The sequence below is a fragment of the Myripristis murdjan genome, chromosome 22, assembly GCF_902150065.1.
Source record: "Myripristis murdjan chromosome 22, fMyrMur1.1, whole genome shotgun sequence".
In the NCBI taxonomy this organism is placed as follows: domain Eukaryota; kingdom Metazoa; phylum Chordata; class Actinopteri; order Holocentriformes; family Holocentridae; genus Myripristis; species Myripristis murdjan.
In genome coordinates, this window is record NC_044001.1 from 8444989 (window position 1) to 8463124 (window position 18136).

The following is an 18136-nucleotide window of genomic DNA, read 5'->3' on the forward strand; positions in this document are numbered from 1 at the left end:
GCGTGCACTCTGGAAGATGACGCTCCCGGAGAAAAGCCGCTAACTACTCGGGAAAAGCGCTCGCACCTTTCAGAGGAAAATTGAACTTCCCTGCTCTTCCCCGGTGCCTCTGGGTTAAGTATTTTCTCTGAAGTCGCGTGAACAGTCCCTTCAAAATCTTTTTTTTTTCCGCTCGCTTAATCCTGTGTGGTGTTAAAACGGTACACACTTTGCGATTTTGACATTTGCAAGTGATTTTGTATCACATTATTTGGCGAGTACGTGGAGGTAATGATAAAGGGTCAACTCCTATAATAAAAGAAAACGAAAATAAATGTAAAAATGGCATTTTTTTTTTTTTTTTTACAATACTCATCACTGATTGTTTTCCCCCTGTAGTATCAGCAACCAGAGACTCTAACATGAAAGGATGTGGATGTTTACATACACTGCAGTGGTCCTAAGAGAATATAGTTTGAAATATTAAGCAGGCGACTTGGTGATATTTCCTGTTTAGACAACCTTGTTCTTGTTAAAAAAAAAAACAAAAAACAAAAAAACAGAGCTCTCACATCTTCAAACAAGCTGGAACAGTTAGGATCCAGCCAGATTTTGATTTTCCTCCATGTTCGACACGATCCCATATGAAGCCCTCTTCCACAAGCAAAACCTAAGTGTCTGGTAAATTATTCATCCGTTATATCTGCCATCATCAATAATGCAGAGGAAGTCATTAACTATCCACACAAAAAGCGGTGAAACTCCGATAATAAGGAGGGCTTTTGAAACCGCCACAGTCGCTCCATCCGAGTCCTTATTTGACAGACACCTGGGACGGCGCAGCAGGAATTGGGGCAGAAACGGTCTATTCTCGTCAACACTTGATTTAGCCGGCGAGGATGGTGGCTTTCGCAGCCGATCGAGGAGCCTACCTGCTGATCCACTTTAAATGTGCCACATACATGACGACACACGAGCCATCGAGAGTCAGCCGGAGCGCATCGAGAGTGAAATGAAGTCAGTCGAGAGCGGCGGTACTTGCGTTGAGGAGAAGAGGAAGCTGTACGAAGGCCAAGTCAGGCCAGGCAGTCACTTCTCTCTGCCTGGGGTTTGTCAAACTTTTTCTGCAAGCCATTTCTTGTATAAGTTGTACTTTAAATGAATGAAAGAACGCCAAGGTTACATTATTTTGTAACTTTGCACCTTGCCTAGGAACTCCCAAAATCCTCTTCTTGTAACTTTGATCATATCTTATCTTATGGCTAATATTTGCGGTTAAGAATAAATGAAAAGCGTTTGCCAACTTGCGCTCCAAAAATCAGATCTGTCGCTCGACCCGTTGAGGTTTAGCTCAACCTTTGAGATTATTTCCGTCTCCGGAGCGGCTCTGCCTCTGGAGAAATGCTCGTATTACTCGAGAGACCCTCACACCGGAGACAATACCTGCCTGTGCTCTAAAACTCATTATTTCCGATTCCTGGCGCTGCAGATGAGCAAATTAACATGTTGTGTCCAGCTCTGCGCTTTGCTTTGCTCGGTGCACAAAGTTGAACTGAGCTGAACTTTTGTGCTGCACATTTGTGATGAAACCTTTGTGCATCCAGTCCAATGGGAACAAAGGAATGGAGCGAGCCAGGAAGTGAGAGAGAGAAGTTAAAAAATGAGTTGTAGTGGCAGAGCCTTGGCAGAAAAGCTCTCTGATAGTTTCCTAACCAAGTGGGTAAAAGCTACCAAGTGTGTTTAAAACGCACCGTAGGAAAAGATATACAACCATTGGATATGATATTGAACATATATTGATGTTTGCTAAATATATATGCTAAGATAAAAAGCAAGAAGTAGGGCTGGGTGATATATTGATATATTGATGTCATGATATGTGACTAGATATAGGATTTTTTTAAATATTGTAGTATTGTGATATGGCATAAATGATGTCTTTTCCCGGTTTCAAAAGCTGCATGACAGTAAAGGGATGCAGTTTTCTAAACTTATCACACTGTTATCCTGCTTGGTCATCATATCCACATCACTAATGACAGTCACCCTGACACTGTCATCATAATACTGATGTGTTAAAGTTATCCTGATATTTGATTTTGTCCATACTTCCCAGCCTGTCGCCGGGAGGAGATGCTCTCCCTGCACTGAAGATTCCCTTGTTTTCTTGCTTGCCACTGCGACTTCCCCAAGATATGTGAAGGAGCCATAAAACTCCAGTGTGCTTGGTTTTTGTTGCGGGGGACCTTGGTTACCATGAAAACGAGCAATGGCTCTTGCGAGGCAGAGACACACTGAGCGCAGGCAGGAGTCCCTGCGCAGACTGGAGATCAGCTTAATTACCTCGTGCTTCTTAAAGACCCCTCGCAGGCTGAGAGCGTGTCTGTGCACGCACACACACACATGCACACACAGGTGATGATCCCCCACTAACACAGCCACTCCTGGCAAAGGCTGCATCAACATGATGAATCCCGACGATAATGATTCTGACGACGGAGATGATGTTAATGATGACGCTGATGACGAAAACAAGGTCATTTCAGGCTTCGACCTGTCTTGAGCATCTGCTACCCAGATTTCAGGTTGAGCTAATTTTCTTACGTAACCCGTGTCCTCATTTCACACGGGCTAACTGTGCCAGGGCAGCCCCACGTAATGGAGCATAATAAATTATTCTGCTCTAAAGTGAAGCAAAGCTGTTTAAAATTTGACAACTTGTTTTTTTTTGGTGAGGACTCGTTTATGTACAGAGCAACTTCTTCTGTCTTGCCGGTCGGCCACAAAGGGGAATTGGCGCCGAGGAGTTCCTGTGGCATTTATCTCTCTCCAGTTCCACGCCTGGAGCGAGTGGAGACATTCAGCCGGTCGGCTTGTCCGCCCAGCAAAATTATATAGAAAATATGTCACGGCAGAAATACCCTGAGTGCATCCGCCAGCATTTTCCATGTAAACCCAAGACGCGGGGAGGGGACATGAAATATTCTCCGTTAAATGCCTTGTCGAGCTTGTCTCATTTACACTGCAGCGACGAGGCTCCCTGCGCGGCTCTACCTCTCGTTGCTCATCGCTCCCCGCTCCGTCTCCCGTTCACTTTCTTCTCCTGCCTCCCCTCTTCGGGCTTCTCGGGTCATTCTATCGCTCATTTCCCCGTTCCTTTATCTCCCTCTTTCATTAACATTTACACAGCTAATCTCTTTACATGGCAGCTGGAGGGGTAAATACCACAGCCGGTAATGGAGCAGTATCAAACTAAGTGGCTTAGAGACATCCAGCCCCCCCACTGTGAAATTTCATTCTCTATAGACCTCTGTCCCGCCTTTGTCTTCCATCCTCGTCTCCTGTCGGTGAATCACAGCCCGCTATCTCGTACAATCAAGCAGCCGTGTCTTTTATGTGCACAAAATCACTTTCAGCTAAGAGGACATGCTTAAGATTTAGCCGGCACGCCGCTGGGCCTCTAATGATTCATCATAAACATTAGCAGACTCAACAGGGCACTGTAGGGCACTCGCATAAAACGTCTCCGCTGACAAGGCGAAGCATAATGTTTTGTTTTAACCCGCGGCTGATGAATGATTTTCCCATCAGTATCAGTCCTACACCGACTTCCTCAATCAACAGTTGTGGTTGTAGCTGTCCATCACACATAATAAAAGAGTACACAATATGCTTCGGTAACTTAGATGTCAAGGCTAACTTATCGCAGCTCACAACCATTCATATTCAAAAAAAAATATGAGAAACCGCTCCTGCAAAACCTTAATGTTGCAACGTATAGATTATTCCATGACCACATATGTGATTTTAGCATGTGGCACTATACGTGTGCTAAAATTACTCCATTATAATCACTTAAAATTCATGCATGAATACTATTGTGTTCTCCGTTCAAAGCTTGAAAAGTTTTAGTTGTGGTTGCTGCAGCTGCACTGAGTGATTTCCGACCACTAGAGGGCGTTAAGTGTTCAAACGCCATTTGTCAACAAACAGCCTCTGGGTTGGTTGTGCAAATGCTAAAGTTTTTGAGGAATACGGGTCTTCACAATGAGGTGAAACTGCAGACTCTGAGCGACAAGAAAACTGCAGCTTTAAACGAACATTTTCTGTCCCTGCGGTGCTGGCTGCAGTGACAGAATGAAGTTGAAGAGGTTTTACACACTGTGGGCTGGAATTTGACAACAAAGGGAGAAAAGAGGTGAGAAACAGTAAAATGTCTGGGCCTAAGCCTGGGACTTGGTGTTGGTTTATATAAGCGGGGGTACAAAAGTCTCCGTGTAATACAGGTTAGTTTCAGGATTGTTAACAGAGCTCTGAAATTGCTTGGTGCAGCTTCACCTCCTGTGTGCTCCAGTGGGATCTAAGCGTCATATACCAGACAGAAAAAAGCACACGCTCCTCTGTTTCTAGTTTATGTCTAAGAAACATATTTCCTTTTTCCACGGTGCAACTTTTAGCCAACCTCCTTTATGAGTTGTGACCTCTGAGCCGTCAGTCAAAACCGTTCACAACAAAGCAGAAGCGAGCCACTGAGCAGGATTTGAAAGGGCCTGGATTTTTTTTTCCTTTCAAATGCACAAATTTTAATGTTTTTATGTTCATTTCAGCGGACGTCCATGTCAGTCGGGTATTCACACGATGGAAACCTCCAGGTTTCACAGAGCATTTGTTAACATTTTTTTTTTTTAAATGAACGGCGGTGAATTGGGTAACTCAACCTCAACTACTAAGCTACCGGGGCATCATTTGTACGCATTAAAGCAACTCAAATGTGTAATAGCCTTATACCATCACAACTGTTGACGAGATGTCAAAGCACGATCGGCACGGTCCTTTGGGTTCAATTACCGTCAATCGAACATACAGGACAATTTCATGCTGTTCTTTGTCTGATGGTCCTGGCTATTGTGCAGCCACAGTAGGAAAGGCTGTGGTTGCAATGGATCCACACTGACAGTCAATCCCATTACTCGCAGCAGGCAGGGGAATAGGACGGGGATCCTGCCGACTGTGTCTGACTTTTCAAGGATCTTTTTTTTTTTTTCATTCCTGTTGAGCTCAGACGGGGCTCAGGCAACCTCTTGCTTCCCCCATCCCACAGCGAATCAACGCGCCGCTGACAACACAGGCCCAGGATGGAGAGGAGACTTCAGTATTCGTCCCAGTACCTGCCCTGCCTGCCCTCATTAGCCTGGTTTTTGGGGCAGCTTAGATGAGCGCTTGCAGAGCATCCGTCTGTGTTAACTTTGTGTCAGGGTGAGATGGTATCTCTGCGGAGTGCGGGGCGTCTGTTTGTGGTGGGGTTACTTTTTTTTTTTTTTTTTTTTCCAGAAGAGGTTGGCTGAGATCAAACACATGGTGACATGAAAGAGTAGCACATGAGAGTACATAGGGGAAGGAAAATCTCCAGCTCCCTGAAAATTCCCCAAATTACTGAGTTCAATAACATCCTTCTGCTGGGGCGCGGAGCTCAAAGGGAAATTTTAGGGGTTGTCTGGGTTAGGATCTCTTGCTCTCTCTCTGTGATTTATCTCTCCTCCTGTGGCAAGAGAGTAAATTACTAATTTTCTGCTACAATCTGTTACTTATTTTCTGCACACCCACGCACCCTCTTGTTCTGAAGCTGCTATCTGGTTAATCACCTTTAATTTGCACTAAACAAACTGAGGCAACAGACTGTGACCTAGAAAACATTTGGGGTCCTGAGCGACCTCTTGTGACATATCCATGGAGAACCAAGGACCTCTCGCTATGGAGAGCTTTAATAGTGCGCCTTGGCCCCTTCCTCTTTTAATGTGATTTACAGAGATTAACATAGACATCCTGTCACCACATAAAACCCTTTGACACAAATCTGAGGAGGCAGAAGAGCGGGGATGAGACACCCAGCGCAAGTCACACTATAGCTCTTAAACTTCTACTTGTCTCCTGTGACCGAAATTGACTTTGGAGACATGAAATTGATTACCATCGCGGTTTCGACACGGTCACGCAGCCTTAGAGGAGAGATAAGACATGGCGGTTTATTGCCTGTGAGCCTACCAGAGAAATCAGGGAGACGTGTGAGCAAATGGCAAAGAACGAGCATGAAGAGCGGGAGTAATGATCTGAAACAGCATTCACTTTATCACACATGGGCAAACATTAAAGTCACCAACTCACTCAGCTGCAGCCATGCACTCACACGCACACACACACACACACACACACACACACACTTGCAGAAAGAGGAGAGGGAATGCTAGAAAGCATCTGGGATGGATTCCTCACGGGGTCCGATATCTTAGACCTCTGCTCTGCACAACATCAAGGGGGATTTGGTTGCCATGGCGGCAGGTGGTTCAATGCTATCTGAATGGGAGAGAATGTTCCACAAAGATAGAGAGCACACTTCTGTTTCCCAGCGTACCAAGATGACGATCTCGCAAATTAAAAAGCCTTGAAGAAAAATCCCCACTTGGGAAATATGAGAGATTGTATCAAACGGGCTGAAGAAAGTTTGCAACCTTAATTTTCATCTCTCAACTCGAATGTACTGTAAACGCTGCAGGCCTGGCACTAAAGTACATTATGTTATTAAGACGCAACCTTCACCTGTTTCATCCCAGCCCATTTAATTCAATGCATAAACATGAACTAGAAAGTTCAGCAAACCAATTATGAAAGGACGCAGCTCAAACAACCTCGCTAACATCAGTTTGGTCCAGAGAAAAGCAATAAAACCAAATGTTTTTGCAGCACAGGTATAGTGTATGTGTGTGTGAACATTTGTGCATGTGTTTGTGTTTGTATATGAAAGAAGGAGCAGAAACAATATGTATTTGAATCACGGCTGAGCTGCATATTGATATTATATTGCTATCCTTATATGAGACTAGAAACCATGTGGGATTTTGGATATTGTAATATTGTGATATGGCATAACTGTTTTAAATGCTCCATTACAGTAAACAGATGATTTTTTATGAACTTATTAGACTGTTCCACATGTTCTCTTATTGATCTGTACCTGCATGGTCATAATGTCCTCATTACTAATGACTGTTGATCAAAAATCTCCTGTGTGTAACTATGTTACTAAAGCATCCCTACAACATCATCATCAATATCAATACTAAAACATTCAGTCAGAGATATTGTGATTGTGCTATTTTGTCTATACTGCCAATGTTTAGCACATGGCTAAGCCTCAAGCCTTAATTCTGCATGGGCCAGACAATGGACTCATGACAATAGACACAAGGGAACCAGACAATGGACACATGACTATTAACTGTCACTCTGACAGGAAAACGAACACAACTGACAAAGCCGGCATTGTACACAAGAAAAAACAGCAGTTACATGCAAATCCTGAAAGAGCTGCCTGCCAGTGTCATGCCCGGACTTCAGCAACACCCCAGAACACGGCTACAACTTCATATGTATAGATGTGTGTGTATATATTTGTGTACATGTGACACATGAAGCCTTGTGTCCGGGAGACATGGAAGAGCTTCTCGTCTTTCCTCCAGAGAGCTCAGCGAGGAATGCCCCAAAGCTCGGAAAGCTGTGCACACCAAGGCCCCTAGCTCCGAGCTCTGAGCCATCTGCTACGGCTCAGTGGGCAAAACCCCCCCGAGCTGACAGGTCAGAAATAAACAGGTGAAGCAAAAGCAGGGCACTCAGCGGGATGCTGTCATCAAAATTCCTGGTACCACCAATTGGTTTCTAAAAGCCTGTCTTACTGCTTTTCCATTTTGGACTCAATAAAGATGAAGCAGAAAAAGTCATCAACTTTCCAAGTAGTGCCAATTTGATGTGACTGAAATATTCACCCCCCTCTGATTTTTTCATCAGTTTTACAATTGCCTGTGCTCTAAGGTGGCACCCTATCTCACTATCTATGTCACTATATCTATTCCACTATCTATACTCATGGATGTAAAAAAAATGTAATGCCTCTTTGGGACACATGCGTGACTGCTTGTGACTGCAGGTGACCAAGACAGATCGTCTGCTCCTGTGAGAGTGGAGGTAGTGCAGGTGATGATGATGTGTGTGTGTATGTGTGCAGGTATTTGTGCAGACATTCACAATCAAAAATATATGAATTTGGAGTTTATCACGCTATGCCAACCAGGAAACACCATTCCTCTCCCTCTCCGTGTAGGTGTGAGTGAGTGAATATTTGCTGTGGAGGGTTTCTATATCTGGCTCCTGCAGGTCCTCTCTCTGCTGGAAGCTGGTAGTGCGGAGGTGAGTGCTGCTGGTGCAGAGGTGGAGATAAAATCCACCGGGTGATGTTACTCACACTGCCCTCTGAAGTGCTGTTCCTCCCTCCCAGCTCACAACAACTCACCTTCCAAAATAGCACCAGGCCAGACTCCACTGCGAGTTTTAAAGCTTGGAGCCAATATTAGCAATGCCCAATGATCTGCGGGGCGCCTGTGAGCTGCTGTCATAGCACAGGAGGGAGTGGACACATGCATGATGCTTCTATATGGACACACAGTGAACAAATGGTCTCCAGGGCTGATTTGATGCTTTGGTGTTGCTGCATACCATTGCCTGGAATCGCTGTCTGAATTTATTACCTAAAGCTGAAGCCATGCAAGCACAGAAACCATAATGTGGCTCATATAGGAAGCTTGCTGCTGGCCGGCCATTCAGTTCTATTCATTAAAACTAAAGTGACCGGCATACACATTAATTGCCAAGCACAGATGATATCGATTGGCTGTAGCTACTTGACAAAATTGTACTAAAGATGTGCAAGGCTTACTCGTTGCCTAACTCGGTAGATGATAAATCACATCAACGACTGAAAATAAGAAAAAAGGAAAACACTTATTTTTTTACGCTACTTAACCATTTTACGCACGTACCTTGTGCAGTTTCCACATTGCGCCCAGAGCTTTGACTTCGTGCGTGCCGTGTTTGCCTTCCTCCAAACACTGGTAACACACTGGCGTCTTGCACTGCACACAGTACATGCTTAGGTTCTCCAGTTCGTGCTCCGTGCAAGTGGAAATTTTGCGGGGACTCGCGCGACGGCTTATCCGTCCCTGCGCCGGCGGCACCAGGCGATGCTTGGCGAGGGGGCCGCGGGGAGGATGGCACCTCAGGCGGCACGGATCGCAGTAGAAGACGTCGCACTGCTCGCACATCACCGTGGCCTCCTTCGGGCTCTTCTCGCAGAGCTGGCATTTGAGCGCGGCCGCTTTGCTTTGCTGGTACCTGTCAACAACCCCTTCCAGCACCCGGTTCTTAGGGAAGCCGCGGAGCCCCCGGTCGTCCAAAATAAGGCTGCGATGACATTGCGGGCAGGTGATGCAGGAGTTGCGGGGGATAGGAGGCAAGGAGCCGTGTTGCTGTAGCAGATGGGGCTGCGGTGGAGGCTGAGGGACAGTCGGGGGGAAAACCCGCACCCCGTTCGGTGATTTTTGGCAAGGGGTGGTCGGGGCGCTAACGAAGCCCCCGTATGAACCGTAGCCACTGTCCGCCTCACTGTACAAACTCATTTTATCCAAGTCGAGATAATCATAATCGGAAACCCCGGATCCGGAGGCTCGGCTGCTCTGTGGCGATTCAGCCTCGGGGGTCTGCACAAGGATATTCCGAGCACAAGCCAAGCAAATGTTGTGGGAGCAAGGTAGGATGATGGGCTCCCGGTAGAAAGAGCCGCAAACAGGGCATTTCAGCTCTTCCTCCATCTCATCCATGGTCGCTTCTCCTCGGTGAGAGATTCCTCTCCGGCGTGTGATGCAAACAGAAGAAGTCGCAGTTGCCTTGGGTGATGAGCCTACTGAGTGTGTGTGAGCGTGTGAGTGAGTGTGTGTGTGTGTGCGTAAACAGCGCTCCTGCCGTGTCCGACCGCGAATGCAAGCTCAACCTTGGAGAGAGGAAAGGCATCAGCGCCGAGGAGGCAGACTAACCAAATACGTCGCACTCCTCACCAATAGGCAAACAGCATTATCACATTCCGGTAGGCTCGCATCGACTATTGGACAAGACAACTGTCAGTGAGCGCAGATCCGTAAATAAGCTTCTCTGATGCTGCTGCTAGATAATAAATAACAGACACCTTGGCAGTGATTAGGTACCAAACATGGTTAGACCTGCTGAATCGATCAGGGAATTGAACTGATCAACCAATTACATTGTAAGGAAGACGACAAGATACTGTTTTTGCATACAAATGCATGCAGTTGGAATAAATTAATAAATTGTGACTATTACATGCGCTTCTCCCTTCATTTAAGGTTGGATGTGGACAAACAAGAGACAAAATATATTTTAATAACATGCTCTGTGTCATAAATAGATACTGAAATCGTTTTTGTTAAAGTTTGACGACTGACAGGAAAGTTTGTCTTAGTTGTGGCACAATTTAAACTTACAGGACTTGGGCTGTATAAGCCAGTAGACAGATTTCTCATCTTTACCACTGAAGGAGAAGCACTCCTAAAATTAAAGCCAGAGAAGGAGCACCTTGTGAGATAAGATAAAGTGTCAGCACTCTGGTGGCCTCATTGTGTAAGGGTGGGTCTCATGTGCGCTCACTATCCAGAGACAGCTCTCCATTTCTAAAGCCAAATACCACAGACATTTCTGAATCCTCCATGGCAACGTGTGTTCCCAGTTTAGTCTTCACCGGAGAGGCTCTTGATAGGGAAATTAAACAAAGTAATCCTATTTAACAGAATGTCTATTTCCCAGCCCCAAAGAGGGCAACTTGAGGGCACTCAGTCTGATTACATTTGCATATTTTGTATAGGAGTTTTGAATCGGAAAAAATGCCATTGTGGACATCTCCGTGTAATAAAAGTGAAAATAATCGGCGTGGCATTCACTACCCCTGATTGTCAGTGTATCCTGTGCATGAGAATTTAGTCAGTGAAACTAACAAGAGGAAATATGAATAATCCCACGGTTGATTCAAAGCAAATGGTCACAACAAATGTAAGACGCAAATTGAGTCAACAGATCATTCTGGATGTATGGTTGGCAAACTGTTGGTAACACACCAAATGGCCAGTGTGATGACACTGTTTTCTCATCAAAACATGGCAGGATTTCTCTATTTCACACTCCACACACACACACACACACACACACATTTGATTTCATTTAATGACTTCAGAAGAAAACACAAAGGGTAAATGAAATCATCAGGGATGTCACCATTGACGGAGAGATTCATTTCCACCCTGGTCCTTATATAAAGATATACAAAGTGAACTTATACTGGCATATTTTTAACACACTGCAGTCACCCCAAGTGGTGGGTTGCATTGCTCATATGCAGGGGCGTAACTACCATCTGAGAGGCGGTTGCGGTGGTGGTGATCAGCGCAGACAGAGGGAATGGGGGTGTACTACAGATGATGATGATGATGGTGTGTGTGTGTGTGTGTGTGTGTGTGTGTGTGTGTGTGTGTGTGTGTGTGTGTGTGTGTGTGTGTGTGTGTGTGTGTGTGTGTGTGCATGTGTGTGTGTGTGGGTGGGTGGGGGTAGAGCCACTTCCTACATAACCAGCTGAAATATGACATACTTAAATGTGTGGATGTGGGCACATATCAATGTTTGACTTGGTTCCACTTTTAAACTTATGTGCTGTTTTTTTTTTTTCCTAGAGGAAGGGCGAAGACACATTCAGCTTAGCCAACCACCTTCATTGTTTGTAACTACTATATTTTACAAATTCATACTCAAGTATATGAGATATTGTTGTCCCTGTGGTATCAAAACTGGTAGAATCATGGATTTTTACCTGTGTTGCCATTGGCTACCAAAATCCTGGTAATGTGAAGTTATTGCTGATGGACTCATGACACAAACTGATTATCAAATGGCATTTTTACTCCAAGGTGAGTATTTTCTAAGATTTTACCTAATATAATGCTAATTCAAACCAAACTGTTATACCAGGGCCCATAGATATTTTTGGATGCGTGCTTGCTGACGCCCCCGGCATGATGACATTGTTCGCTGTGTAATCTCCTCAGTGTGGGGGCAATCTGCATCTTCCTGTTTGCTGCCTTGGAGCAGACGTGTGGCCAATCCTGCTAAATCTCCACTTCATCTTCTTCTTTTTGTTACAGTGCCAACACTCTCCTCCTGCCAGGACAGGCGCACCAGGCGGCTCTGAAAGGAAAATCTTCACAGATTTCCTTTCCTCTTCATTGATTGCATCCTATCATGCTCCCCGGGCCTGCCATGATTAAGCTGCCATTTCAGTGACCTGGATTGCTATAACGCTGCAGAAGTACCATAAGGACACTCCTCCAAAAGATATTTTTAGTCTCAGCTAGGCCTCCCTGGTTAAATAAACTGTAAATGAAAAATGACAAAAGCAAATAGCTGCCGACTAATTGACTTGTGGCGAAGCACAAGCATCTCAGTTAACACTTAATTTTGCAGACATGCCTGATAGCAATAAACCAGCAATTTATCACCACTCCCTCAGTAATGTTGTATGGCTGCAGCCCAAACACCAGAGGGAAAGGCTCGGTGGTAGCTGAAGCAGTATTCACCTCACAATTCGACCGGCCTGCTTGGAGCTCACGTAATTTATTGAAATCTGCCTTTTCCATCGATAAAGTAGAGAGCTTTCTTTGTGTGTCTCACTGAGTCTATTAACTCTTTTTTTATTATTATTATTAACTCTCCCACAATCTCTCTCACCAGCCTCGCAAGCCTCTAGCCGTCTGTGTGAAGAGGTACACAGACTGCAGCGGCATTGTGGTACACAGCTCAGGCTGGATAGCGATCTCTATGGGATGCAGTGGTGGTATTGTCAAGCTATGAATAGAAGCGCCTAGTGTTTTTGTTACAGAGCTCATGCTCAAGAAAAGTTGCTGTTTTTTATAGCTCATAGCAGCAAAATTATACAGTCTGGCAAATGGGTTTGCTTGAGATTACTGCTAAAAAAAAAAAACCTTTGAAACATTAAAATCAACTTATTTTTTTTTATCTGCAAATGAACATTTTGTCTTGCTGGCACTGGAGCAAAGACTATCTATCTATCTATCTATCTATCTATCTATCTATCTATCTATCAAACTTTAAAACTTGATGGTTTACTGTCCTACGACCTTCAGCAACTATTTAATCAAACTTGGGAAAGAGCTGTTTACTCATAGCCTTAGCCTGGGGTAACTCTTCCTTATGCAACAATTCTCCCATTACCACCATCTGTTATCATGGCTCTCTGTGGCAGAACGGGCACCTTGGGTGACGAAAGCCCAAAGTCACACCTCTGACTTCCTGACATCTCCTCCACTTGATGCCCTGCAGCATCTCCGACAACCTCGGTGAACTTGTGTTTATGGATTCAGCACCATCTGTGCCCTTCTCAGTGACCCGAGAAATGCATTTTCATGAAGTAATATTGGTAAATTTGGCCTTAAGGGAAATGTTTAGGCACAATTTCTTGTATATATTATTATTTCCCAGTTGTCGAGAATTAATGACAGTAAATGTAAGGCTGAGATGTTTTTCCTGAAGTTATTAAAGTGTAGTCTTCCTCTCAAGTTCGAGCCTTTTGAGCCTATTTTGAAAGACACAAAGAAGTGGATGAGTGGGAACAGAAAGGCAGAGGTTTCACAAGCCTGGCCTCGGCAAAATAGAGAGTGACACAGTTTCATGCTAGTTTTGTATCGGGACAACTCTCTCTCTGATCTAAAATTATAGTGAAGTTTGTAACATTTAACTGCTCTTGATGTGTGTCAGGTCAGAAGTCTCGCAAGCAGCACAGAAAACTGGGTGAAATGTTCAACTTGTAGATGAGAGAACAGGAGACGTTCACTGATAATCATAAAATTCACCACATACTTTCTTTTTCACTTTGCCAGTTTGGATTTTTCCTGCAGTTTTGTGACAAATCTACTCTAGTCTTTTCACTTTGTCGCTCGGATGCAAAACATTTTTTAAAAAGTCAGAAACACAGTAGACATGAGTTATATTTGCTCTGTTGTTTCATCATCCCGCAGTGCTGTATGATCCATGGCGAGGAAAACGCCATAATCTCTTTCCAGACAATTTAGTGATGCTCATTATCAGGACGTGCAGCAGAGAACTGTTTTATTGATCCAATGAAATCACGGAGTTGATGAGAATTTGTGTCGTCTCCTGGCGATTGTTTGTTCATGTCTTTGCATGCTATGTTTGAACACTGCAAGTTCCTGCAGGGAATGAGAGCAGGAGGAATGCCATAATAATGTATTTCTTAGCCACTGGGTTGGATTGGCTCTGCCTCTCAGTGCCAGGTTGTCAGTAAAAAAAAAAAAAAAAAAAAAAAAACACAAAGGCCAAAGCAGTGGCTGAAGTATTCCTGTGGTGCGTTCTTGATGATTATTTCTCTCTGCATAGTTCACATGGCCCTTTTAGTCACATGGCCAGGGCTGTAGTCATTGTGAATTTCCACACAACACACAAACAGTGCACCGCTGCATTACTCATGCAGAGCAACACTATAAACCAAGTGTGATTGTGATTGTACAGTATGTGTGGGCTGGCTGAAGAGACATGTGAGCAGCGCAAGGTCTGCACGTGCACCATCACTTTCAACCTCTTCCATGCAAACCAGCCAGGCTCTGCAGGGAAGCTGCGCTGCAATTAATAGCCTAATGATTTTTTTTTATGTTAAGTGGGTCGTGGATTTGCTACTCAACCCAGCTCGGCTGTTGCACGGGGACTTGTCGGTGTTCTGTTAACCCAAGGAGACCTGAGGAATCGGGCACACAATGTGGAATATTGATGCATTTCAGCTCCTTTCTTAAACATGTAAACAGTGCAAGCTGCTGTGGGCTAATTTGCACAACAATATTAGAAAGTTGGGTGGCAATTAGTGGAGCCACGTAGAAATCCAATCTGTCTTCAAGGATCACGCAGTTGAGTAACGTAATTCAAGAGTGTAGAGCGCCCATTTTATTGACCAGCTCCCCCATTCCCATCTCCTCCGAGGGACTGATTCTCTGACTAGGTACTCTAACTAACCAGGAAATGTCAAGGAAATTGAGAGTTATGGTCTTGGGCAAGGCATTTAGGGATTCCCGGAGGGACGGCGTATTGTTTTCATTGTTCTCTTCTCTTCTCTTCTCTTCTCTTCTCTTCTCCCTAATCACACCGGATATATCTTATCTCAACTCTCAACAGCATCTGCAATATTTTTCTTTTTCATCGCCATCATTTCATGTGCTTCAAATGCCTCAATCAATACATGCAGCCACTGTCCCAGCCCCCACCCAGCATCCAGCAGGGACCCCGGTAATGGAATTGGCTGCTGGTTGCTGCACGCACTGTTATTAGTTGGAGGACTCCTTTGGTTACGTCCAATTTAGCAAAGGTAGAGAAAGGTGGAGCACAAGAAAAGACAGTGACTGTGATGCTACTGCCAGTTTCCAGTCTTCAAATTTCAGGAGGACATACTGTAGATGCCAGATATGTGGCGGGGGAAATGCTACTTTCACGGGTCCTGCTTAAAGAAAGATGGAAAAGGAGAAAAAAAATCAAATCTGAGCCAAATGAAAGTTTGATGGCAATATCCATCAGAGGACATAAAGCATGGGAACTGCATCAGGAGTTGGGAGGAGAGAAATGTTCCTCCTGCCACAGCCCGAAGCCAAGGGATTTAAACCCATTATACACCATTATCAAATATGAAGGCCCCTCCACAGCAGCTGGTGAAATATGACTCCCATCGCTCTCTACATGGTCAAACCTTTGCATTGCAAGTCATAAACCTAGTCATGTTATATGGCATCCCGCATGGAGGCAGTTTTTCCCCCCATTGTACTGCTCAAAGCGAACGTCATGAAATAATTTTGCTGTTACTCCGGCCTTATACCCCAGATTTATTCTTTAGTTCGTATAGCATCATCCCTTTGTTTGTTCAGCCTTTCCTGCCTTTCCTCTTTCCCTCATTCCTTTGTTCGTCCCTTCCCATCCTCCCTTCCTTCCTTCCCTCCAGTTCCACAGCCTATCAATCTGTAATCTGTGCAGTTGAGATGGTTAAGTGTTAGACCTCCCACACGCACGGGATGAGGACAGAGACAGAGGTTGGCTTGGTGACCATTGATCCGCTGGTTTTCTTATTGATGGCTCCTCGATGTTGGTAGCAGCTCCCCGGAGAGCAGCAGCAGCCCTGGTGAGCATCGGCTCCACCAACAAAGAGGATTAGAACGCTAATGGTCAAACCCAAGCATTGACCTTGTGGGCTAAATGGAAAAGGCCACGACTGAATTTGATTTTTTTTTTTTTTTCCCAGCATATGTTGTGTCAGCCATACATCAAAGGGTGTTTATGAACTTTATTGTAAATTCTAGTGGAGATCTCTTGGTCTCCAAAGATATATCCTACTGTGTTACAGGAAAATGTGTCTAAAATGATGCACAAGTCATTTAGATGTTTTCTATTTGATGTGACTGGCAGCCATAAAACTATGACTTTCAAGATACTTGAGGGGAAATTTAAGGGAGTTTAAAGGGTTAAGTGTTAGAAAAAACTGCCAGATAAGGTATTACATAAGGTATTTTATTTGATCAACTGTTTGTCAGCCACTTTGTTCTGTAGGACATACCCACATCACTTGTGGCTCTGCTGACATCACTGTATAAGCCAAATTTAAAGCCACTCCATATGCCGTGCCATTTGGTGGGCATGGGTCCCAAACATGTAAAATATGAGCGGCCCTAGAGGGAAATCCACCCCCAGTGCCAGCCTTCACACACTGACGTACACAGGCCCGCTGTACCTTTAAAGAGAGGGACCCACTCCCAGCCTTTCTGAGAGGCACAGTACCCCAGATTAGAAGTTTTAATTGGGCCAGAGGCAGCGGAGTTTCTGCAAAAGTAAAACACCACAAAGAGGAAAGAAGGAGAAAAATAACACAGTAAAAACAGTGAGAAAATTGAGAAGGGACGCTCTTTATTTCCTCCTTTGTTAACTGAGTACACCTACTCAATGACAGTTCATTTTGTTTCTGTTTTGTGCTGCGTAGTGTGTCACTAAGGTCATATATGAGTTTCTAATTCACCCCAGAGCAAAAAAAAAATTTGAATTTTGTTGGTTTAGGAGAGCTACAAGATCTTTATTTTGCATAAGCAAGACGATCCACATGTATTTTTCATTTCTGTGCCCCAGTAAATTGTGAATCTACGCTTTGAGTCAGGCTGCACTTCAACATAAAACTGTGCAAGCCCGCTAGATTATTCCGTCACTCCAAAATCTGTTCTACCATTTTGTCGGCACTGATTTCCAGCAAAAGTTGTTGTTGTTTGCGGTGCCAGGGGCCTCGCGCTGTCTCTCGAATTAAGTGTGAACGAGACTGTGTTATGACTTGACTTTTTTGGAAAGCCTGTTGCTTAAAGTTTCAGTTTCAAGAGACGATCCAGCCGCCAAAAAACAAGGTCTGTTTGGGAGTGTGATATGTAACAAATGTTTGACTAGAGATGGCTGGAAAATTCCCTCCGAAGTTCTTACCATTCGTCAGTTTTACTGCACATCCTGCTCAACTCAGATTTAAGTCCCCGGCCAAGTGACTCTTTTGTGGACAGACTGCTCTTCTTGTTGATGTAACACTTCCTTTATTAACAGAATACACAAGGGATACACGATATTTTCACCATTTTTTGCTGCTATCCGATATGCCCATATTTTTCAACTCTTTTAGCCGATTGCCGATTTTTTTTTCCATCTAATTGCAGAAACTATCAAGACTCTCCTGCAGTGGAATTAACATTTTATTACGGCTGCTCTTATTGTGAAGGCCCACTGGCAGAAGTGGACAAATAATTCAATGCTTTTCAAAATGCACACATTCACCGGGCAAAAGAAGAAAACTACTTCAACTCAGATTATGCAAGACATGCCGCATTTTTTTTTATGTGACATTCACTTTTTAAACAAAACTGCATGATTCATCCCAGTTAAACAGGCTGAGGTGATGCTCTCCCTGAGACAGTCCTGACAACAGCCACAACCAGGGCAAATTTGACCTATTTCACATATCAGCATGTCCTATCGGCAGAAATGAGGTGCGGATATTTCTTTTCAAAGCTTATATCGGCCGATACAGATGCCAATGTTATATGAGCATCCCTAAAATTGACTGGTTTTGTTGCTGGAGCCGCCTTTATCAGTGGAATAGGCTGCTGTTGGATGGAATAGAGCC

General features: G+C 44.3%; 1 protein-coding gene across 2 annotated transcripts in view; it reads right to left on the reverse strand.

Moving 5' to 3' along the window:
* trim9 (tripartite motif containing 9) overlaps window positions 1–9831 on the reverse strand; it is a 40788-nt gene extending 30957 nt beyond the window's left edge. For both annotated transcript variants that reach the window (XM_030081959.1, XM_030081958.1), the window contains exon 1: window positions 8847–9831. In XM_030081959.1, coding sequence (XP_029937819.1) covers window positions 8847–9683 — 837 coding nt within the window. In that variant the 5' untranslated portion in view covers window positions 9684–9831. The remainder of the gene's footprint in view (window positions 1–8846) is intronic.
* Between the last annotated feature and the right edge of the window lie 8305 nt (window positions 9832–18136).